Consider the following 24,611-nt stretch of genomic DNA (forward strand, 5'->3'; position numbering starts at 1 on the left):
TCTTCCCCTTCACCAACATGCGGTCCTAATGCGACGCAGGCATTCTGGGAATGCAGAATTGGTGGAGACAGAGGTGCAGGTGCACGTCTTGTCAAATTCGTTCTTGTTCGTGCCGAAGCTTGATCAGTGCCCGCTTCCTCCCGGCGGCGGTTTAAAACGAGGGCCGCTTCGAGCTGCTCTAGCCTCTTCCGCCATGGCTTACGTTCTCGGCCTTCCACGCCCGCGACTAGGGCCTGGTTCGTCGTCACCCGATAGCGATGTAGAATGAAGCTTTGAGCTCACGGGGCGACGTATACAACGCGGGCGAGCGGACTGCGACCGCACTGGGAACGTGCTTACGCCGTTTCCAGAACTTTATACGGGCGCAGCCATTGACATTTCCCTCAACGCCCTCCACCGCCACCGCTGACATTTCCCTAAACTCTCCGACTACGCTCCGTTGCCTTTTCTCAGAATCCTCCTTCGGCGCTGCTATGTTCATTTTCCGGAGCACTACGTTTCTTCTGTACCTAACAACGCGACCTTGAAACGTAGAGATCTAAGGCTTTCGCCTTAAAACCATGCCTAATTGGAAAGCGCCAGGTAGTCCCAAATTTCTATGGGTGTCTCAAGTGGTTCCCCATCTGGCTGGCAGCCCGCAGTGATTACGGTCCCCTTTGTGTGTCTGCGTGACAGGAGGGAGGGCCGCCTTCTGCGGACTGTGCGAATCAAAGGGAGGCCCTCCCTCCTCGAACCAAACTTCACCCACGGGTTACCGCCAGCGAATGCAAGCACGTGCGGCGTCGCATAGGAGAGAAGGAGCAGCGGCCAATTGCAGATCGGACTCCGTAATTACCATGTGACGTCGGCGTGAGCGAAATCCCACTTAGGATTTCAGCGGGCTTATTCAAGCGGCCCCGCAATGAATCTTTTTCGTATTCCCATCTTGCTTTTCTACTTTGTTACCATTAAATAATCAGTGCAGGTTTCGAACTAGGAATCGTCTCGCCCATGCTGGGTCGCGTTGGTTTACGGATGACTCCGGCCTGCCGACAACGACACGCTCCCCAGTAGTGCCGCCGGTTGAGGTTCAAGTAGCCGGTGTCGCAACAAGAGTTTAAGGTGTACAAACAACATAAGCACGAGCACAGACGATGAAGCGCTTATACCAACTGATATATAAGAAAAGATAAGAGGGGAATTCAAACTGTGAGCAGAAACGCCAATGCGCGAAGAACTACGCGAAAGTTCAAGAAATATTCGCAAATCAAGAGTTATAGTACATTGACTTGTCTCATAGAAAAATTACATTTTCGGATTTACGTACCAAAATTACGATCTCATTATGAGGCACACCGTAGTGGGGGACTCCACAAATTTGGGTTACCCGGGATCATTAACCCTCCACCTACCCTCCAAGCCCTCCAACCCTCCAAGTATTAACCCTCCAAGTACACGGTTGTTTTCGCACATCGCCCCCTTCGAATGGAGTCCGCCATGGCCGGGATATGACCCCGCGATCTCGTGCTTTGCGGCACAACACCATAGCCACTAAGCAACCACGGCGGTTTTGTCTGACGTAGTTGTGGGTGTGTTTACTATGGTTTATCTACCGCTTTGCGGCCACTTTTCTAAGCGATTCTATTTTCCCATTATGCAGATGGTAACAAGTCTATGCGCACGTATACTCGCTGCGAATAGGTGATGTCTGAAACGTGGCGGCCACAACGTGTTTCCGGTTCTACATTGACTTCCACCGCATGCAGTCAGAAAAAGCACCGCATTCAAGGTCTGTTTTATAACTGAGGCAATTGGGCTACTGCGGCGTGAATTTGGACACCACTTGCTGTCTTGAGCATAATGCAATATTCTGTTAAAAATGATCAGTCTGCGATGAATAGTAATGAATCTGTAATCAGATTGGTCAACCACCCACATGTGAAACTTTGATCCAGCGTATAAAACAGTGGGTATGGGCTTTGCATAGAACTTTTCAGGCTTCAATCAACATTTAGAGGCATCTAACTCGGCGAAGCGCATTCGATAGATCGGGCATTAGAGGGTGAAAGCGTGCACTATGAGCCTTACACTGCAGCGTGAGGTTCCGCGCATTTAATAAACTCTGCTGCCTGTGACATTACAGATTTCGGCAGCAAAGCACTGAGGCAATGGCAACTCCTTTGTAATGAAGCTAGTGCTCATTCTGAAATTCCTTTGCGACAGCCTCCGTATACACTTATTGGGCAATGCAGTGAAGTCTCTTTTAGCTACCTCGCCCACTTCAAATGGAGCATCTGACATGATAAAAAAAAAAGTTGGGGGAAGGGGGTGGGGGGCGCTAGCCAGGCCGCAGCCGCACCACATCAGCGTGAGCACTGACGTGAACCTAACAGCGCCAGCATCCCCGCTACATAATTGAGCACGGTATTAGGTCCCCGCTGATTCACCGCCTGTATTCACCGCCGGAAAAGACGTCAGCCGGGTTACCAGGATACACGCTCATACTCACCTTAAAGTTACATTCATAATACTCCAGTCACACTTCCGATCTTAGTGAGCACTCAAGCAAAACACCATCGATTTTCGCTTGCCCAACCGGCTCCTTTGTGCGAACAGACACCATTGGTGCTTGCGGTCTCCACTGTCATTTCGTTTCAATGGTCATCGAATGGAAGCATCTGACTGCGATTTAACACGCACTGGCATCGCCACAGCTAAGCACCTTCTCACCCTCGGAGGATTAGAAGAGACAGAAAGCTGCGTGACGGTTATGCTACCAAAACTAAGGAAGCACGTGAATGGTGACTGGAACAGGTGGCTGAAGCCCACAGGCAATGTCAGGTAGCCATGACATCATAATGAAAAGGAAGAGGAGCTATACGCCCGAGAGGTAAAGCTCATCACCAATGCGTCGCCATCAGAAAATTATTTGAGTGTTGTTGCCAATAAGCCCTTCAAAACATTTAATTGAGGACAAATTCTAAGCTGCGTGGACCATGTTGGGTGGTTTATGGTTCAAGCCAGACATTTCCAGTGTGACTGAAGAGGTGGAGAACTACTGTGCTGCGAGTGTGGCATTGATTGCAGGATAGTTTGCGGCAAGGGTAAATGGAACGTTACAATACGACATTCCGTACGGTGCCTTCAAGACAAGCATTGCGATTGGCAGCGAGGTTGAGTAGTTCACTATACCAACAACTACCAGCATTACACCAACCTAGCACATTGTGAGAGAGGTATCGTGTTTGATCATTACTTTGCCAGCGAAGTTGCGCCTGACTCTGTCTCCTGATATGCCATAAGGTTTGATGTTGACCACAGAATCACATACAGATATATTGCATGGTCACATATGAAACATATAGCTGATGACACTAGGCAACTGAATTCACCATGTCCAAGCCACCATGTCCAAATTTTAGATTATCCATTTATTTTTGTTCTGCGTACATTCGCAGTACGTACGTTGCAGTAAATTCGTGAAGGCATGCCTTATATTAGAGCCAGCGTTTCAACAACGGAATTCCTCTCTGTCAGCTCACACCAAGGCAGCGTATTGAACCGATCGACAGTGGTCCAACAAGGAGTGTCCCAGGCTGGAACCAGCGTTTCAACAACGTAATTCTTCTTTGTGAGGCTCACAGCAAAGCATGGTATTGAACCGATCGACAGTGGTCCAACAACGAAGGTCCCAGGCTGGAGCCAGCGTTTCAACAACGGGATTTGTCTTAGTCAGGCTCGCAAGGAGAATTTTTGATCTCATCAACAGCAATTAAACAACTATGTCTCATGCTGGAGCCACCGTTTCTACAGCATGATTAGTCTTTGTCAGGTTTACAGGAAGACAGTCTTGAAACGATCGACAGTAGTCCAACAAGGAAAGTCCCAGGCTGGAACCAGCGCTTCAAGACCGAGGCTCGTCTTCGACAGGCCACGAAAAGATCGAGAAAGTAAGTTACCAACTTCGGTCGAACAAGGGATGTCTCAGACTGAAGCCAACGCTCGCACAAAAGTATTTGCGCCGAGAGTACAAGTCCCATTGCTGAAACGTCGACTCGACCAGTGTCTGGGGTGTATGGCACGAGAATGTTTGCCACACGCCGCGACTTACCGTCGGCGTCGATTGCAGGGGACTCCTCGTGGTCGAGGATTGTAGGCTTGCCGTGGACGTGCTGGTCCTCACCCACGCTCACAAGCGCGTCCTCCAGGGAGGTCACGGTCAGGCCCACGGACGCGATGCCCAGGTCCGCGCTGCGCTGCTCGATGTCCTGGCAGCAAAGCAGAGAGCGCTTAGTGTCGCGAGGCATCGCACGAGACGTGGCTATTTCCACGCGTCGCTCTATCACGAGAACAGCGCTTGTTTCACTGCACGTGAGGAGTGCTTGTTTTACCATCTTTCACCCTTTGGGCTCGATTGGCATTCACATCATTGTCATCGGGGCCTTCAAGGGTTCATTAACGATGGTCATGATCAGCTTGTCGTACGCGCTCGCGGTGTTCATTCACGGGCTTCAACACTTGCAGTCCCCCGTTCCTTGCTCCGTCGACGACGCTCCCGTTTCAGTCGCAGAACCGGAGGTGCCGATAACAGCTACAAAGGTACGCTGGCCCGTAGAGTCGTCACCCGTTCCGAATCGGCCATCGGTGTTTTAACACAAGTGATTTAATTGTAACGACTCGACAAACGGCAACAAAGTCGACGCGATTACCACTGTGAAATGGCAGAAAAGGTACCATAAAGAGCACCAGTAAGTTTTGGGCACCTAAGGTACTCTTGGAAACAAATAAAAAAATCTGTTTTCAATCTTGAAAAGCCTCATTTGTTAAGAAAGACAGCAAACTGCGATCTTCCATTTTTCATATTTCGCTCTGCAGCGATCGAGCGCCGATTGCGCGCTCGTGGCCGTCAAAAATTCCGAAACATTTTCTTCGCCAATAATGTACCAATTTGAGCGCGGGAAGGTGTTTTTGAAGTTTGTTATGCTGGCTCCGATTCGTTTGCAATGCAGCGTGGTCCATCTTTATCGTTAAAGTATCAACAAAGTGGAAACTGTCCAAATTCATAACGTCACGTCAGGTGTCGTGACGTCATGACGCCCCGCCAACTTGGACATTCATGACGTCACGGCGAGGCGTCATAACGAAGCATCACAGGGTTATGTTCAAGCTGCCTCGACGACTGGCGCGACGGTTTGCAAAGTATACCATGAACATGGCGACGATCTTGCGGGTGCGGATGATTTGTCCCAGGATGAAAACTGCCTCGTTGTCCGAGTCGCTCTGCAGCCGAGCTTTCGGCGCGTAATTGCGCAGCAGATCCTGAACAGCCTTCACGTTGCAACTAGGGAGCTTGTGAACCTTCATGTGGTAGCCGGTACCGAAACGCTGCTTCAGGAACGTGGGCGAGCCACCACACCTGTGTTAACATTGCGAAAAACAACGAAATACATATTCTTTCGATATGTGTTTCATGCGTATATTTCTGTTTGACGCAGCAATACAGCAAAGCTATTTCACTCGACGACGAGGAGAAATGGCGCCAAAAGAACGCGAAACAAGAGCCTCAAACAGAAAGAACGCGACGTCATGGTCCTGTGTGCTTCTCGTTCTTATTTCACGTTCCTTTTGCGCAAGCTAAATGCCTTAATTCTCAAATACGCATACCAACTAACCCTACTTTCTTAGTTAATTATCCTACAAAGGCAGTTACTGTTATAAGTATAGAAAAATACCATGTGTTGATATTTTGCGCAACCTGATTTCACTGCCGACAGCAAGGTGGGCAAAAAAAATTATTTTCTTCAAAAGGCTATAGAAATCGGAGTGTCGAACCGCGCCAATGAAAGTATCCGAGTCGGCATTTTAGCCAGAACCGAATCTGAACCCAAGCCCGTACCCTTATAGCTCGTCTGAACCTGAATTAATAAAGAATCATAACCGTTACCGATTCGGTAGGAAATAGTTCAAGCATCTAGGGCTACAGCGAGTGCTCAAAAGACACGCGATTCTTCGAAATAATTACGCATTCAGTCGGAGCTCTCCTCTAACAATCTGTTACGACTCACGAGCTGCATTTTCTGCGATAATGGAGATAAGACACCGAGTATGTGCAGCAGTAACAATATGGCCACATAGGCAGGGACGCCTGCACTTCTGAACTCGGGGACCAGTTGTGTTCCACGGCTGAGACGTTCTTTGTAGGAGGCTGTTAGCATTTCTGCTCGGTCGGTAGGTTGGCCTGCGCTACTGTTACCAAATACGCCGCACAATCACACACGCCAAGACACACGGAGAGCCAGAAACAGCACCACGGGAAAATTGGGATACCAACAAGGTAATCAGCTCGGCGTCTTGAATACCAATAACACTGTGGTCCGAAACTAAAGCACTCAACGCTACTGATTACTGTTGATTCCGAAACACACGCGCAGACGCCAGCATTGTGAGAGTCATTGCCCGTATCGCCAACTTGAACACTGTCTGCCGATCGCGCAAAGCACCATGATGAATATCATCGTAGGGCAACGATTCTACTTGACCTGATATGGGACAGTGGGCCAGTTGATGTTTACACACTTCAACTGCCGTGCTCGTCCCCAGATCCTTCGGGAAGTCCCAGTGACTTGCAGAAAATTGTGCAGAAACCGTGTATTGTAATAGTCAATATAAGCGAATGGAAATTCTTCTGTAGAAAGCTATATTCCCCTTGTCAAAGAAACGATTAGCTTGGAGGCGTATATTTGTTTCAGTGAGGATATCTGCGCAGCGAGTGTTGTTTTATTGCGTAATTCCATGGGTGAGCCGAATCGTTGCACTGGCCCCGAGAATGCAGTCGTACGTATAACGTGCTTTACGATGCCGAACAGCGGCCACGAGGTTCTGCGTTGGTTTTTTTTTTTTTTTAGCTAATAGCTTATCTTGGTCCTTCGGCCGGTTTTCGCGGTCGGTTGTTTATTCCCCCTCTCTGTTTTTTTTTCTTTTTCTTTGGTGACAGCATGCGGCGTGTACCTGATCTTTCCATTGGCCATGATGACAATGCGGTCTCCGAGCACGTCAGCTTCGTCCAGGTGCTGCGTAGTGAGGAAGATGGAGCAGCTGCGCCGAATCTTGAGCAGCAACTCCCACATCTCGCGGTGACCGTCCGGGTCCATGCACGACGTCGGCTCGTCCATGATGATAACCTGGATGGTGGGAAAAGACAGTGATGCGGGAGGAAGACGTATTTCTATCACAAAGAGATGACCGCAAGCCAATGTTGCGTGTGACTGGAAAGCTACAAGCAGCAGGGAAAAAAATTCAGGTGAACGCCCATTCACTTATTGACACATTGACGATAAAGTCGGTGCAAGATTCCGTTCCAGTTGGGGTAGATGTGCAGAGATACTGTACGCGAAACGTGCTATGACAGGAAGCGGCGCTACTCCCTTCGTGATTGTTTAACGAGCGGTACTCACTCTTGTCGACGTTCCGGAGCTGAAGCCCTTTCTTTGCAGGGTAGCGATACAACGCTGGCGGATGAGCAAATTTATGTATCCTCGAGGAAAGCCGCACATCTCGAAGTGTCCGTAAACGTACGGACAGCTGCAGCAGCGGTTCGCCGAATTTGGCTACACATATTCACTTCATTCGTTAATAAGTCGGTCACTACTTTTGCTGCCAACTTCTGCACACGTCTTCAACAAACGTGATTCAATCCGGTACGATTAGAGCACAGTGCGCTAGCGAAAACTCAATTGCATTTCCGACAGCTGATCACCCAGAAGCGATGTGGAAGCGGCAATGGTTTCGTATTCGCGCTCTGTCGCTGAGGCGACTTGCGGCGCACCCCCGAAAGTGCCGCCGCATTTCTCTAGAACAGACTGCTCCGCGAAAAGGGTCACTAGACAGTTTTAGTTACACGTACGTAGAGGTTTCACGTACGCAAACGTGAAAAGCTAACGTACCTTACGTGCACGCCGTGTGAAACGCTTTTAGCTACACGTACGCGACGCACGCCAAGAGGGACCCCGTAGCTCCATCTATCGGGAAATGTGAACACGGCGGTAGCCAATTAAATCCTGTCACCGTGTTTCGATGCGAGCCGTCTGCGCACGCGCGGCCCGCTATCGCTTGTTCGTGATCTTGCGGAACTCCCGCGCGAAGCTGTCTACGTACGCAAGAAACGCACGCAAAGAATTGAGTCTCATGTACGTCCGTGAGACGCGCGCGCGCCCGCATGCGCACGCATGCGCACTGCTCACACGTAGAAGCTCTACGTACGCAAAGCCTCTACGTACGTGTAACTGATGGTATCTTCGACTGGTCGCCTGTATGCCCCGAAGCAGAGTCGGGTAGATCGGGCGTTTCCCGAGCTCAAGGGTAGAGGAGAAGCGCGCAAGCCGAACGTGCGACTCGCTCTCGGAGGAGGAAATTGCCGATGCGAAACCACGTGACTACTGCCAACGTCCGATGATTCGCCTATCCAAAGCTCCCGGCGCTGCCGGAAAAACCGGCGGACGTGCCGGCGGGACGAGCGTTCGTCGAGACGCTAGCATGCAGTGGCCTAGGTTGCCAAGATTACGGTGGGCCGTCGCCAACAGCAGCGACGCGGCACTGCGATGACGTTTCAATCTCGATGACTGCTCCGACAACAGGGCTCGGAGCGCCTCAGAGCGCTCCAAGATGGAGGAGAGCAATCGAGAAGAACCAGCCGAACGCAGGGCGCACACCCTCTTTCAATCTGGAGCGCTCGCGAGAGCGCTCCAGAGCGCTCAGAAACGACCAGTCGAAGATGGCATTAAACTGTCTAATATGGCACGCGAGATTGAGCCACGATCGTTATTTCTTTTTACGTCCGGTCGCGAAATGCGCAGTTGCTGCCGACGCACAACGCCGCCGCCTCTCCCTCCCTCTCTCCAAATTCAGGCTAGCCTTGCCAAACTCTCACCCACCCGTAGACCTACGACACTTGAGGAGTGGCTGGCGGACTCCTCCTCCGACTACGTACGTGCAACGATCGAGCTCATCACGACGCTCGGCTTGGCAGACAACTAGAACACAGCGGGGGAACACGGACCGGGGTTCTTGAATAAAGTTTATTCTCTCTCTCTCTCTCTCTCTCTCTCTCTCTCTCTCCAATCCCGGCCTTTCGCGCAAACGAATACGGCGCGCTTCATCTGAGCTTTCTTCCTTCGCGCGCGCCAGACTGAGCCGTGACCATCGGCTTCCCTAGCGTGCTTTTACTCGCACATAGAGCATACCATGCGTAATGACGGCGTTATCGCCCTTGGACTTTATACGGAACATCACGGGGACGCCGAAAATGCGCCTGGGGTGTGCATATAATTGATGTAATAACAGAAACGCTAGACGGGGGGGGAAGAGAAACAAACGATGAAAGCGCTGCTGTTATCAACTTTATTGAAATTTGCGACAGATTTTACTAAACTCAATTAGTTCAAAACTCACCGACTATTCCGATACCCCCTAATGCGACGTTTTAGCGCAGCTCTATACGTCTTTTGATTTCGTGATACATTGGCTGGCAGAGAAAAATCTCTCTCATGCGGTACATTGCAAACGGAGCGAAATGTTACGCGTCTACCTCACTAATAGAGAGATCACGGGAGGCAGCGCGTTCATGACGCGTGGGCGCGATTCACAGCAGCCGCCGCAGACAGACCTTCGCTCATGCAGCGCTTTGATTCCATATATGGCATCGGCGGACGCGTTCGCCGCATGCCATCGGTGAACAGACGACGGTGCGCTACTCTGGCGCCATATCGTAGCGGTCGTCGCCGCAGACGGGCACAACGCTTTTCTTTTCACTCTTTCGCCATACCTTCCTCCCCTACATTCCGCATCGCGGTTCCGCTGCACCCTCCTCCTACACATTCTTCCTCGCACTATCTTCGCCGAGGGACGCCGACGCTAAATTCAGGAACGGCCACCTATAATCATCATCATCATCATCATCATCATCAGCCTAGTTACGCCCACTGCAGGGCAAAGGCCTCTCCCATACTTCTCCAACTACCCCGGTCATTTACTAATTGTGGCCATGTTGTCCCTGCAAACGTCTTAATGTCATCCGCCCACCTAACTTTCTGCCGCCCCCTGCTACGCTTCTCTTCCCTTGGAATCCAGTCCGTAACCCTTAATGACCATCGGTTATCTTCCCTCCTCATTACATGTTCGGCCCATGCCCATTTCTTTTTCTTGATTTGAAAAAGAAATGGGCATGGGCCGGACATGTGATGAGGAGGGAAGATAACCGATGGATATTAAGGGATTAAGGATTAAGGATTAAGGGTCATTAAGGGTGGTCATAGCTGCGCCCTAAAACGAACTTGCGCCAGGCGGAGTGTCTGCAAGAACAAGGACGTGTGCTGCACTTTCACACAAGTGCCTGCGCGCGTGTCAAACGCGTGCACACAATGTATTTGTCCTTGATGCGCGGCCGCTCTGCCCATTGCACCTGTCGCAAAGCATGTGCTGCGACCATAATAGACACTATGAGAAACACTGTCTATAATAAATGTACCGCCACGGCAGCTCGGAAAGGAGTTTTCGTTTGAGTTCCCACGTAATAAACTTGTTTTCTCGTAACATTGAATAACAATCCAATGCTATCATGTCTGAAGGTTGTGCGTAAGTCGTACATTACGAATTCTATGGCACTTTTTACTTTGAGAAATTCAATTAGTTCAATAATGTTCTAGGAAAACGGCGTTGTTTGGAATGCGCCTGCGGAAAAGCAGGTGGAAAACGGCTTTGTTTTTCAGTTTCGGCGTAACAGAATTAGGTTTTCTACTATATTTGTGTTGCACTCCGAAGCTAACAAGTCTGCAGTTTGTGTGCAAGTCATACTTTACGCATTTTCTGACGCAATTCATTTTTAAGCATTAATTTCGTTCAATAAATGTCAATGAGTTCAATAATTTCGCTTGGCGGATGGCCTGGAAGAATGAGGATGTACGTCGCTTGTCGTGGTGGTTCAACGTGGACTAACGTCAGTTGGGCTGGTGGTACTTGTATAAATTCCAAGCCAGCTTTCAGCCCGGCGAAGAATGAAAGACGAAGAATACGAAGAGAGCGTGAAGAAGAATGTGGAAGAGGAGGCTGCACCAGAAGCATCGGGAGAAAGCGGAGTAGTAGAGTATGACGAAAGTGTGAGGAGGTGGGCAGAGTGCCGGCGCAGGCATGCGGCGAGCGCAGAAATAAAGCGCAGGCGTGGGCACCGGACCAATTGCGCATGCGACAATTCGCCTGCGGCGACGCCGCCTCTAGAGAATGCAGCTCCGCGCTAGTCACACGTTGCCGTGTGCCCGCTTTCTTTGTGAACAATGAACGATACTTCGTCTGCCGATGCAGCTAAACGAGCCACCCCAGCAGAGACTCAGCGCCACCGCCGAGAGCGCCCTGTCGTTGCAGAATCAAATTCTTTGCCACAATATATCGCGAATTCAAAACACCTAAAAAGCTGCGCTCCAAATTCATCTTAGGGAGCATTGTAATCGTCGGTGTATTTTTTTTTTCAACGCTCGTTTTAAGTTTCCGACATGAACGCATACCAACTCGCGCAAATTACAGCACTATTGTCTGTGGCGCTCGGCAGCAGTTGAGTGACGCACTTCTACAACGCCGCTTGCGGTGCTCCTGACCGCAATGTCAAGGCTGTGCTTACCATTCGCTAGTTCAGAAAATGTAGAATGCCAATACAATTCGGAAATTCGCAAGTGTACATCTTCTACAAATTACATAAAGAGAATCTGAGTGGATCCGTAGGTCGAAGTGGGCGCTGTAGGTATGACCGCGCGTTCCAGAGTAACTCAATATTTGCGACTGTGTTCCAAATCTTTTTCAATGCTGACACCTACTTTATCCTTCCCTTATCTAATCAAAATGCGCGGGTACCCCGAATAGCGTTGCACATTGTCGAGTGTACTCCTAAGCGATAACTCCGGAATGCACAGTGACGCAGGTGTAAATATCAGACGGCCTTCGCCGGCGCAAGAATAGGTTTCGACGACTGTGCTTCGCTGCTATCGCGTTGCTTTGAGTGCTACTTGTTTTTCCGAACATGACTTCTAAGCAAAAACTACAAAATTAGCTTTGGACACACTCTTTACGTAAAGCTTATAACAAAGAAAAAAGGCGTGTACTGAGGTGAGATAGCAATGAGATGATCCACACGGTCGGGGTGCGGTAAACTGCCGCGCTGAATTTTTTTACCTTATGGCGGGAGCAAAAGGTATTCGCAATGCGCGATTTTCAATTTCCTTGCTAAATAAAACAATTATGCAAAATTCTGGCGAAGTATGACAATATTTTTTTTTCCCTGTGAGAACTACAGTAACAGACAAACTATAGGTGCCAGTGCCGTTTCCATTGCTTGGTCTACTTAAAACTGATTTTTGCAAACTTGTGCTAATGATCGTCTGGGATTTCAGATTGGCTGTGAACAAGAGCAAAGTGGTCATAGCTACACCTAGGCTAATCTCTACTTTCGAAACCGGCCCGACTGCGTCCTAACTTTCGGGCCGCGTAATTACACGGTCTTTCAAGGCTCTACTTTGAGCAATGGTACCAAGAAGCCAAGCTGCAAGTGTCACTGCAATTCCACATCGAGGTGAAGCATTCAGAGAATCTGCAGTCATTACATACTGACCTTGGGCATGGCTAGGATCGCCATTGCAGTGCAGAGCCGTCGCTGTAGCCCCGGTGCGAGCTCCGAGGCGAGCACTGTGCGGTATTCCATGAGCCCGACGTCGCACAGGAGGGTGAACGTCTCGAGGCGCGTCCTGTTCATCGGGATGCCTTTGATCTGGCGCGAGAGGCGGGCAGAGAGATAAGTTGCTCCCGCACCGGCAAGTCGGGGTTCGAAAGGAAGAGGCAAAGGGCAGGTAAACACATATATATGTTTGTTTTTTATTTTAAATCAGATTACAGCAGGACCGTTAGCCTGGTGCCAATGCCTCAACAGGGGCTTTTCTCTTTGCCTAGGCTACAGTGGTCATCGTGTTCCTACAAGCTCCACCATCACTGGAATGAGTCAATCCTGAAATACATGTTATGCCCCACTGCCAGCGAAGTACTGCTCTCTACCGCCAGCGACGCAAACGAGTACTCAGGTTTCTCCTGCGCGGTGTTTATGTTTGCGTAAGTTATCCTATGATATATTCACTCGGTTGTTTCAGATCGCTCTGACCCGTCGTGGTGGCACAGCGGCTTCAGACTTCCGATACCAAGTCCGAGGTCGCGGGATCAAATCCCGGTCGCGGAGGCAGCAGGTCGATCGGGGCGAATTGCAAACACGCCCGTCTAACGTGCATTAGGTGCAGGTTAAAGAACAGCAGGTGGTCAAAAGTAATCGGGAGCCCCCCACTATACGGGGTGCCTCATAATCATATCCCAGTTCTGGCACGCATAAAACCTCGGAATTTGATGGCCATGAAGAAACGAGTTTTTAAGCGGGCTTCACCAATGATAAGGAAGCGGAGTCATCTGTTCCATACCTCGTTGTTCGAGTAATGCAGCTTTAACGCTGTTTTTCTCCACCTTTGTATTACAGCCTGAGGGCTCTCAAACGAACATCCGAATATGCCGTTAGTGGATAGCGAACATTTGACAAAAAAACGTGGAGGACGCTTAAGCTTCGCCTTTAAGAGTGGAACGCGATAGCATTGAAAGATTTCTGTTTGCTTCTCCCGCTTCCCGGCAACTGTGCCTTATGAAACTGTTGTTTATCTGGAAACGCTGGCGGCGAACGCTACACACGAAGGCGGGCTTTCTGGTAGAAACGCGGCTTCTTGCGTGTGCCGCGATACGTGGGGAGCCTACACTCAGGGCTTGCATGCAGGCTCCCTAGCGATATGTAAAGCCCCTCAATTTTCCAAAAGTAGCGCCATTCTTAGATCTTTCCGCCACCCCGCTCACCCAGGCGCTTCCTCCTCCACTCCTCCTGTCGCCCCAGCCTCCTCCGCTCCCCCATTGGCCAATCTGTGTCACGTGAAAGCGGGCCCCATGCTTTTGTATATTTTTTTCTTTCCGGCGCAGAGCAGGCGCCGCGCTTTTGTAAATCTTTTCTTTCCAGCGCGCTGCGACCCGCAATCTTGGGCCTGCGACCCCCATTCTTGGGCCTACGCGACGAAGTACCGCAGGCGGTTTGAAGGAGCGCGGTAGTTTTATACAATGTGTTAGGGCCGAGTGCTTAATTGCGATGCCGTGCTGCTGCGCCTACGGTTGCCACAACAGACCCAGTGACGGCAAAAAGCTTTTTGCTTTACCATCCGCCGGGCGCAACGCAAAACGAAGAAAAGTGTGGATTCACAAGATCGGGCGGGCTGACTTCGAGCAAATGGCAAAGAACGCGCGGCTTTGTGAAGTGACACGGCTCCTCCAACCTCTTCTTTTGACGCCCGTGTCAAAACGGGCCCGTGTCCAGTGCATTGGGGGTGCGTTAAAGAACCCCAGCTGCAAAAAAAATTAATCCAGAGCCCCCATTATGGCGTGCCTTATGAGATCGTGGTGTTGGGATGTAAAACCCAAGAATCAACTTTTCTTCTATCTTGTGTGCCTTGACTGTTCCAGTTAACGCAACACTGCTTCCTTGTGAAAACTTACAACGCAAAAGAATACAGACGCACGTAGTATACAGAGATAAAATTAGCACTTCAACAAAAGTGTTGCTGGTGCCAATGAGGGAGGGGGATAATTATTTTCTGAACCTCTTTCCAGTTGTCCCATCAAGTTCCTTCTTTCTTTTCTATCAAATTCTAACCATTTGCACTGCAATAAATAAATAATGATTTCATATGCTGGCACGTTGTTAAAATTATCTATACCGCCTATGTGTGAAAACGTTGCTCATGGCCACCACAACCTGTGCATGAGCTACGTACATCTGTAAAAGGCGCGGAACAGAAACGGCCCTGCTGCCAGGCATTGCTGACCGCAGACAGTCGGAATCTCTCACGCGCCAGCCGAACAAAAGCATCCTGCAGGTACGTAAATTAACCTACGAAACCACGTGCACATACTTTCGCGCTGTCAAAACCTGAAACTCTGGTAATTACTCGCGTGTCTGAGCACACCGCGTGCTTGTGTCGTGTTTCAGCAACACGAACTTTCAACGTGCGCGCGCTTTACGCCTTAAATACGCCTTGAATAATGGTGCTTTTCTCTATTTCTTCCGCAAATCCGACACGACATTCTTAAGGCCAGTTACCGACTGACGAAGCAAGATCTAGATTGAAAAAACTGCTCCGCAGGACTCGAACGAACTTTTCCGCGGATTTCCTACCGTAGCGTGTTAGCCGTCGTCTGCTACGGCAGGCCCACCACCAGCGGCGCCACCGTCGAGGCCGCGCCGAGCGGAGGAGGAGGGAAGTGAATGGCGCTACTTTGGGAGATTGAGGGGCTTTAGCGATATGGGAGGCGAGCGCCATCTGGAGGTGTTGCAAGGAACCGGGCGAGCACCGCTTTATGAATGGAAGGAACGAAGGAAAAGGGGTTTGTTTCTCAGTTTCTGCGTAACAGAATTATGTTTTCTCGAATATTCAAATTGCAATCGGACGCGATCCTTACGGTAGGTTGCATGTAAGTCGTACTTTACGATTTTTCTGATGCATTTTACTTTGAGAAATTCGATTAGTTCAGCAACTTCATTGTGCCACACGGAGAGCCTGCGAAGTTCGGAATGATTCTTCGCGAAAAGATGGTCGACGCTGGACGCGGTATGCCGACGCCAAATTTCTTTCGACACGGAGCCCTTAACGCTGTCGCGTTAGAAGTCTAAGCTGTGCGTGGTTAAACTATGCGTTGCTGTCCTTATTCACGAACAGGAACAGAAACACAAGGGGTGCGTAGCGGGCAGCACAGCTGGCCTACGTTTTAACGCTGCTGCTGGTTGCGCCTGCTGACTCCTTCTCCACACGCGGCTGCATCTTCCCATTGGGGGAGCGAACAAACCTGTCGCCGCCTGTTACGTACCTCGATTTCCCTATGCTCTCGACCTTTCCTCCCCTTCGCGCATTACAACTTGTCATAAAATCATAAAAGCGCCCGATGGGAAGTCATTCTTCGCTGTACTGTCAGGAGTGGAATTTGTGGACACAACGCAATAAGCTAAGAATAGCTTCAGTGGTGTCTTTAGTTGCTATGTCGTGGCTTTATTGAGTAAGCTGTGATGCTTTAGTGGTAGACAGAGGTACACGAACACGTAAACAAGAATCGAACACAAACAAGTGCACAGGCCCGCGTTCGTTTTGTGTTTACGTGTGAGTGTTCCTGGTGTGCGCCACGGAAGCAGTGCAACCCGGACACAACAACCCGCACAACACGGACACAACAAACGTAAGCTACGAGTCGAGCCTGTAAAATTTGCTCCACGACATCTTGTGCCACGCCTGTGTCATTCGATGAGCCTACAAAGCCGTGTACTTACCCGGCCAGAAAGCAAAGCTTACAAAAAGAGCCACGACATCACAACCACCACAAATTTGCTCATGCTGCCCAAATCGAAACCATTGCAGCACGAATTCCACTGTGGCACAGGACGGACGGACTCGCGGTTCCACGTTGGAAAGGAACATCGCAACGAGAGCCATCGAAAAGTAATCGACGTACGATGGCAAAATACATGAGGTGCTCTTCGACGGTCAGGTCGTCTATCAGAATGTTGTGCTGAGGGCAATATCCGATGCTGTCGCGCGCGTCTCTGGTGGACGTCTGGACGTCGTATCCACCCACGCGCACGACGCCCGACGTGCAGTTCAAGAAACCTGGACGAGAAAAAAATAGTTTGCGCTGTCATCGAGTCTTGCGCAGCGTTTACGGATGCAGCGCACTCCCTCATTCACAAGTATTCAAAGAAGTTCCCCTGTTGTTACGCCGCATTTAACGTTACTTAAAAAACCGAAAATGCCATCGAAACATTATAGGCTCCGTACATGCCACAGCGAGCGTTTACAAGTTGAGAAGAGTACAGTAGAGGCGATGTGCGAAAACGGAGTACAACAAACACAATAGATGCATGGGCTATGCTGACAGGTTCAAACTCGTGTTTATTTGTTCTACTCTATACCAAGAACTACACGCGGCGTGTCTAAGTTACAATAGCAAGTAAACATTCACGTGCACTTTGCATTTCCCGATTTCAGTAGCTTCAACTTTCGTTTCGGGGTTTATTTCTAGACGATAGAACACATTGAGCACCATAAGAAATTCAGAGAGTATTTCCTGCGCCAGAAACAACCCAAATAAAGAAGAAAGCGCACAGCATGACGTCCCAAAACTGAGGTGATGGCACGAAATTTGACAAAGACCCAGTCTGATGTTCAACTTTCTCAGTATTGGATAACCTTTCCATTAATGAACATTTGGGCGTGTTAAGTCTATACACTGATTTAATACTGGTACGCTGTGCCCCGGTGACCACTTATCTCGAGCAGCACAGCTGCCCAACGCACTATTGTCTACAAGTGGAACAGCAACAGTAAATTTTTAACTAAAACACCTCGCTGAAATAACTAAAGGACAGCGTCAACATTGTACCGCTACTATCCACTCGCTGAAGCCGGCCTCAAACAGTATGAATGTTGTGACACGCTGACGAAGAAGATGTTTTAATTGTCGTCGGAAGAAGATGTTCTGGTATATATATATATATATATATATATATATATATATATATATATATATATATATATATATATATATATATATATATATATATATATATATATATATATATATATAAACGCCACAATGACATTTGCAAGACAACCTGTGATGATGATATATGGGGTCTTATGGCGCAAGGGCCAGGTATGGCCAAAGAGCGCCATGCCTGTGCTAATGAGTTTGAAGTGTAATTATGATTGCTGTGAAGTTGGTGTGACGTAGCTGTAAAGAGGCCTTAAAATATACGCTATAAAGTGCGTAAAATCTGTAAAGTAATATTATGGCGATGACGTATGACTTGTACTATGAACATTTAGATGCATATAAAAAAATGATACGATAGGTAACATATCTTAGATTATAAGAAATGCTGGAGCACTACTGCCTCCTTAGAGCCCTTGAAACACAAGGGCCTGGAGGCATGTGCTATGCAAATTAATTATCGCAGTGGCATCCTCTGGAGAGAGGAGGCGCTACGAATGCATGGGACTAATAATATGTAAGACCACATCTCTGAGGAAACCTAGGACTGTGTCTGTATTAAAAAGCGGTTCTGGACCAAGAAGCATTGCAGGATGAAGGGGAATGTGCTGTCGGTATGCTAATGAAAAATGTCTCTTTCTCTCAGATTCGGCTTCCCGACACCCCAGGAGGACGTGGAGTACGGTCAGCCTCTCCCCGCATCTGCCACAGGTTGGAGGCTCATTTGCGGTGCGTAGAAAATTATGGGTTCCAAACGTGTGTCCTATTCTGAGACGACAGAATAGGACATCTGTTCGGCGCGATTTTGTAGTAGAGGGCCAGAATCCTAACTGTGATTTTATGAGGTGGAGCTTATTATCCGTTTCCGCGTCCCACATGCGTTGCCAGTGGTCTCGCAATCTCCTTCGCAAGAAAGGCCTCAGATCTATGACAGGCACCGAAGCGGTAGGGCTAACAGCTTGCGATGCGATTGACGTGGCCATCTCGTCCGCCAGAACATTACCCTCGATGCTCCTATGGCCAGGCACCCAGCATATAAAGATATGCTGGTTAGATCTGTACGCTTTACACAAGACGGAATATAGTTATTAAGTACTGGATCGTTGTGTGTATAGAGTGACATCAGGGCCTTCACAACACTTATGGAGTCTGTATATATCGCTGACTTTTGAAGTTTTGATTTTCTTATATGCTTCACAGCAGACAGTAATGCGCAGGCCTCGGCCGTAAATATACTTGTTTCCGGATGTAGTACATCAGATTCTGAGAAGGATGGGCCGACGGCAGCATACGACACCTCAGCATTAGACTTCGAAGCGTCTGTGCAGAACTCTGCGCAGGAGTGCTTGTGCTGGAGTTCTAGGAAATTAGTTCGCATTTTGATCTCTGGTGCGTGTTTTGTTACTTCTAAAAAGGATATGTCACATTCTATGACCTGCCACTCCCAAGGCGGTAACAACTTGCTTGGATGCATTAGGCGAAGCTCGAGGATTGGGACATGTATCTCATTAATAAGCTCCCTCACTCGAAGCGAGAAAGGCTTTCTTACAGAGGGGCGATTATGGAAAAGTGTAGTCCAGGCCATATCGTTAACAGTGATAAAACATGGATGTTGATGATTGGAGTGTATTTTTAGGAAATATGTAAGGCTGATGTAAGTTCTCTGTAGATGGAGGGACCATTCATTTGATTCCGCGTATAAGCTTTCAATCGGGCTTGTTCTGAAAGCGCCAGTGGCTAACCGGATACCTAGATGGTGAATAGGATCAAGCATCTTTAGCGCGCTCGGGGCGGCAGAGTTATATACTACAGCGCCATAATCTAATCGAGACCGAATTAGGCTCTTGTATAGGTTCATTAAACACTTCCTGTCACTACCCCATGTAGTCGGGGATAGAATTTTCATTAAGTTCATTGTTTTTAGACATTTTTCTTTCAGATATTTAGTGTGTGGAATGAAAGTGAGTCTGTTGTCAAGTATAATACCCAGGAATTTGTGCTCTTTGTTGACAGGTATTTGGTGTCCACACAGTTCTAAGGAAGGATTCGGAAACAGGCCTCTCTCTCTTGTGAAAAGAACACAAGAGCTTTTGTGGGGGTTGATTTTAAACCCGTTTTTGTCTGCCCACTTGGAAATCTTGTTCAAGCCCTGCTGCACCTGTCTCTCGCATACTGAGAGGTTACAGGATTTGAAGCCGATTTGAATGTCGTCAACGTAGACAGAATAAAGAATGGCAGGTGGTAGCGAAGCACGAAGCGTGTTCAACTTCATGATGAAGAGCGTACAGCTCAGCACACCTCCCTGTGGTACACCTGTTTCTTGTGTGAAAGGTCGCTACAATACGTTGCCAATTTCCACTCGGAAGATGCGCTTCAACAAATAGCTTTCAATTATTTTCAACATATTGCCACAGATGCCCATTTCCGACAAGTCTCGCAAGATGCCGTAACGCCATGTTGTGTCATATGCCTTCTCCATGTCAAGGAATATTGACATGAAGAACTGCTTATGTACAGATGCGTCCCGAATATATCCATCCATGCGTACAAGGGGATCTGTTGTCGACCGGCCTTCTCTGAAGTCACACTGATAGGGATCAAGTATATTGTTGAGTTCAAGGAAATGTATGAGTCTGCGATTAATTATTTTTTCAAAAACCTTACACAGGCAGCTTGTAAGAGCTTTCGGGCGATAGCTTGCCGCCATGGATGGGTCTTTCCCCTGCATCAAAACAGGGACCACAATTGCTTCTTTCCATGCAGTTGGAAAGTAACCTGCAGCCCAAATAGTGTTGAAAATTGTGAGTAGTGTAAGTTGTGCATCAGTATGTAAGTTTCTGATCATGTCATACATGACTCTGTCAGGTCCCGGTGCAGTGCTTTTGCATGTCTTCAATGCACCTCTCAACTCGGCAATAACAAAAGGAGAGTTGTATGGTTCAGTCTTTCGGCATTTTCTTATGAGCGGCTTACATTCTTCTATTTGTTTGTATTTGAGAAAGGATTCTGAATAATTTGTTGCAATTGACACGCTCTCAAAGTGCTCCCCAAGTGAGTCTGCCTGATCTTTCAGTGTATCGCCCTGTGTATTTACCAGAGGGAGTGAGTACGTTGGTCGACCTCTAATTCTATTTACCCTGTTCCAGACTTTGGCCTCATCTGTAAAAGAGTTAATACTTGATAAAAAGTTCTGCCAACTTTCTCTTCTGGCCTCCCTGCGGGTTCTCCTGCCTTGAGATTTTACTTCCTTAAAGTTGATAAGATTCTCTGCAGTGGGGGAAGCGCGTAGCCGGCCCCACGCTTTGTTGTTTCTTACGAGCGATCCTACATTCGTCGTTCCACCGCGGGACACGCCGTCTGCATGCCAAGCCACTTCCTTCAGATATTCATTTAAATGCGGCATCTATTATGAACGCTGTAAAAAAGCTCCACAGCCGCATCAATTTCTAAAGAAGACATATCAGCCCATGAGATGCTAGATAGAGTTCGAAATTTCTCCCAGTCGGCTGTATCTGTCTTCCACCTAGGAGCTTGTGGAGGAAATTCATTTTCTCTAGGTGATCTTAGCGGTATAGGGAAGTGGTCGCTCCCGTAAGGATTGCTCGTAACTTCCCATTTGAATTCGGGCAGTATAGACGCGGAAACTATACGAAGATCTATTGACGAAAACGATCTGTTTGCAAGAGAGTCATATGTGGGTTCTTTCTTATTGAGATAGCACGCTTCAGAAGAAAAAAGAAACTGTTCAACGAGACGACCTCGCGCATCGATACGAGAGTCTCCCCACAAGCTGCTGTGTGCATTGAAATCGCCAAGAACAACATACGGTTCTGGCAATTCATCTATGAAGGACTGAAATTCAGGTTTGTTTAACTTGAAATGTGGGGGTATGTAAAGCGAACAAATAGTGATGAGTTCGTTTTGCAGGACAACTCGAACCGTCACTGCTTCGAGGGCCGTTCGTAGCTGTAAACGTTGACACGCTATGCTTTTTTGAGTTACAATGGCGACACCACCCGTTGATGCAACAGCATCATCGCGATCTTTGCGAAAAGAAACGTGCGGTCACAGAACGTTTGTGCGTTTTGGTTTTAAGTGTGTTTCCTGTAAACACAGCACTTTTGGATTGTGTTTGTGGATGAGTTCATGCAAATCATCAAGGTTTCTAAGGAGACCTCTCATGTTCCATTGAATAATTTGTGTATCCATATTTCAAGTAAATTAGTGCTGTGTGTACGGAAACGGAAGTAATGCCTTAGATTACAGAGCTTTTTCGAGGCTCTGTAATCGGGGTTTCGCCCTTTCTGAAGCGTTCGAGGGAGCCTCGCCGTTTCTTAGGCGCTTGGTGCGCCTTGAGGGTAGGTGTAGCGTCCATTGCCTCTTGTGAGGCGCCAGACACGTGCTCTTGCGAGCGAGAAGTTACTGGAGAGGGTCTCGCCTTGGAGGGCAAGACCCCTGCGCCCACCAGCGCGGAGGTCAATGGGGCTCCCTGAGGGATTTGGCTGCGCCAGCTGTTGCCGGCGCTGGAAGTGGCCGGGGAGGCCGCGGCAGCCTCGGCTGCGCCAACCTTCGGGGTCGATGATCCCTCATTCTGGGTTGACGGAGCAGCGCTAGCTGCAACCGCCGCGGGGGTGGATGGCGCAGCTGCCGACTCACTGCTTGTGGGTCGGACAGCCGGCGGAGGCCGTTGTGACGCTGCCCCTGACGCGCCACTTCGGCAAAGCTTTTCTTTGGCTGGTATGCTACCCGCCTGCGTGCCTCCTTGAATGTGATATTCTCTTTCACTTTGATCGTTACGATTTCTCTTTCTTTCTTCCAGGATGGGCACGACCGCGAGTACGCGGCGTGCTCCCCATCACAGTTTACAAAGTAGAGCGTTCTCACAAGTTTTAGTGGTGTGTTCTTTGGCACTGCATTTAGCACAAGTTTGGCGGCGTCGGCAGCTCTGCGAGCTATGGCCGAAGCGTTGGCATTTGAAACAACGGAGTGGGTTTGGCACATACGGCCTAACACGGAGCTTGATGTACCCGGCCTCGATTGACTAGGGCAGGACACCTGAACCAAAGGTGATTTTCAGGTGCTTGGTTTGGATCTCTTTACCATCTCGCCTCATTTTAATTCTTCTGACATTGATAATATTTTGCTCACTGAAGCCCTCCAGGAACTCCGCTTCAGTCAGCTTAAGGAAATCATCATCCGACACAACACCGCGGGTGGTGTTCATTGTACGGTGCGGGGTTACTCTTATCTGGGTCTCCCAAATGACACTAGCTTCGGTAGTTTGTCATATTGCTTCTGGTCGCGGAGCTCCAAGAGGAGGTCACCGCTTGCTATCCTCAACACCTGGAAACCTGGTCCAAAAACATCAGTCAAGGACTTTGACCCAAGGAAAGGTGAAACGTTTCGCACTGCTCTGTTTGCCTTTTCAGAATGAATAACGTGGAAGCAGGGAAAATTCTGGATTTGGTGTCCAAAAAACTTGAAGACATCTTCGGTGCGCCTTCGTTTCTGAGGGCGATCAACAAGGGGGGGGGGGGGGGGGAGAAGTTTCCATGAAAAAATGTATACATTCGGCAACAGCGCCGACCGCCCACCACGGAGCCCAACGAGGGGACGCGGCAGAGCTTACATACAAGTCTGCACGACGCCAGTCTTACGCCGTCACTATAACCGAATATGGTGTACCCAAGGTTGGAGAGCCACACAGGGTCAACTCTTGCCGCCAGGTAAAAGGAAGTAAATAGAAGAGAGAAGGAGACAGGAAAGGTCAAAAAGTGAGAGATAAAGACGAAGATTCGAGGAGGGAGAGACAGGAAAAGGCGACTGCCGATGTCCTCCAGGTGGGTCAGTCTGGAGGTGCCGTCTATGTGAAGCCGAGGCCGAAGAGGAGTGTTGCCTCCGCCGGGGGGCCTTAAAAGTCAAAACACCCAGCATCGGCTCAACCCCCAGGATCCCCTTTTCCCCAGACACGGCTAAGCCGCGCACGGCTACACGCGGGAGGGTCCAACCCTCGTGTGCTCGGGCACATGGTGTCGCAACACACCAAACGCCTGCTTGTGCAGACGCCCCTGCGGGGAAAAGACAAATTGTCCTTCATTTGCCCTGGTAAGGGAATGATGGGTGCCCCAGAGTTTCCTTTTGAGATTACCGTTATGCAAATGTGTATCAAGCAGCTCCCCGTCGAAGGAACCACCGAGCAGCATTATTACGGCGCAGTGTGACCTTCATTCCTGCAGCAACGCCGTGCTCCACCGGGGCTATTCGAAGGAAAGCTCGCAGTCGAGGCCCGCTTGGAGCACACGGCGGTCAATCAGCGAGTCAGAGGTTTGTCTCGGGGCGCGCGCTTGCATTGGAGGTCCTACACAAGACCAGTGTGTACGGAGCGTGTTCCAGCGGATGGACTACACTGGTTCCCGGCAGCTTTTAGGATCTCACCTGTGATCATATTCAGCAGCGTCGTCTTTCCTGCACCGTTGTGGCCGAGGAGCACAGTGACCTGGTTCTCGAAAATGCGCAGGTCAACGCCCTGGACGGCCACCACTCCGTCGTAGTCCTGCGGTCGCAACGTGTATGCACTGAGTAAATCGAGTGGCCTCGCACCTGGAAACTTCATGACTAATTCCCTTTTTTATATATACAATCGTAAATTCTAACAGAAGCGTATAGTGGTGACACATCGAGGCTACAGTTCACCCAGATCATCGGCATGTTGATGTACACCTCCTATAACCAAAATGTGGCGTGCCCCAAGATTTAGTGCTTCACGACACCCACGCAACAGCCCTTCAAGCCAGAAGGTAAGCACTAGATTCCTTCTGCTGCCGCAATAACAATGCAGGGCCTTTGCATTGCGACTGTGCCTTTGGCTCAACGTACTGCCTGGGTACGTAGAGCATCTACGCGAACCTTAACTTGCGTGGGGAGCACGCAATTGCCTTGCGTATAAAGCGAATTCGTCAAACGGTGATGAATGCGCTCGATGCTCG

General features: G+C 49.2%; 1 protein-coding gene across 3 annotated transcripts in view; it reads right to left on the minus strand.

Annotated features, from left to right (window-relative positions):
* LOC139061146 (phospholipid-transporting ATPase ABCA3-like) overlaps positions 1-24,611 on the minus strand; it is a 131,574-nt gene that overhangs the window by 53,331 nt on the left and 53,632 nt on the right. For 2 of the 3 annotated variants that reach the window (XM_070540769.1, XM_070540767.1), the window contains 6 exons: positions 24,061-24,178; positions 16,588-16,742; positions 12,629-12,784; positions 6,988-7,160; positions 5,185-5,395; positions 4,091-4,247 (listed from right to left, as the gene is read on the minus strand). In XM_070540769.1, the coding sequence (XP_070396870.1) occupies positions 4,091-4,247; positions 5,185-5,395; positions 6,988-7,160; positions 12,629-12,784; positions 16,588-16,742; positions 24,061-24,178 (970 nt within the window). The remainder of the gene's footprint in view (positions 1-4,090; positions 4,248-5,184; positions 5,396-6,987; positions 7,161-12,628; positions 12,785-16,587; positions 16,743-24,060; positions 24,179-24,611) is intronic. The other variant, XM_070540768.1, reaches the window with a different exon arrangement.

Source organism: Dermacentor albipictus, chromosome 6, assembly GCF_038994185.2.
Source record: "Dermacentor albipictus isolate Rhodes 1998 colony chromosome 6, USDA_Dalb.pri_finalv2, whole genome shotgun sequence".
NCBI classification, from domain to species: domain Eukaryota; kingdom Metazoa; phylum Arthropoda; class Arachnida; order Ixodida; family Ixodidae; genus Dermacentor; species Dermacentor albipictus.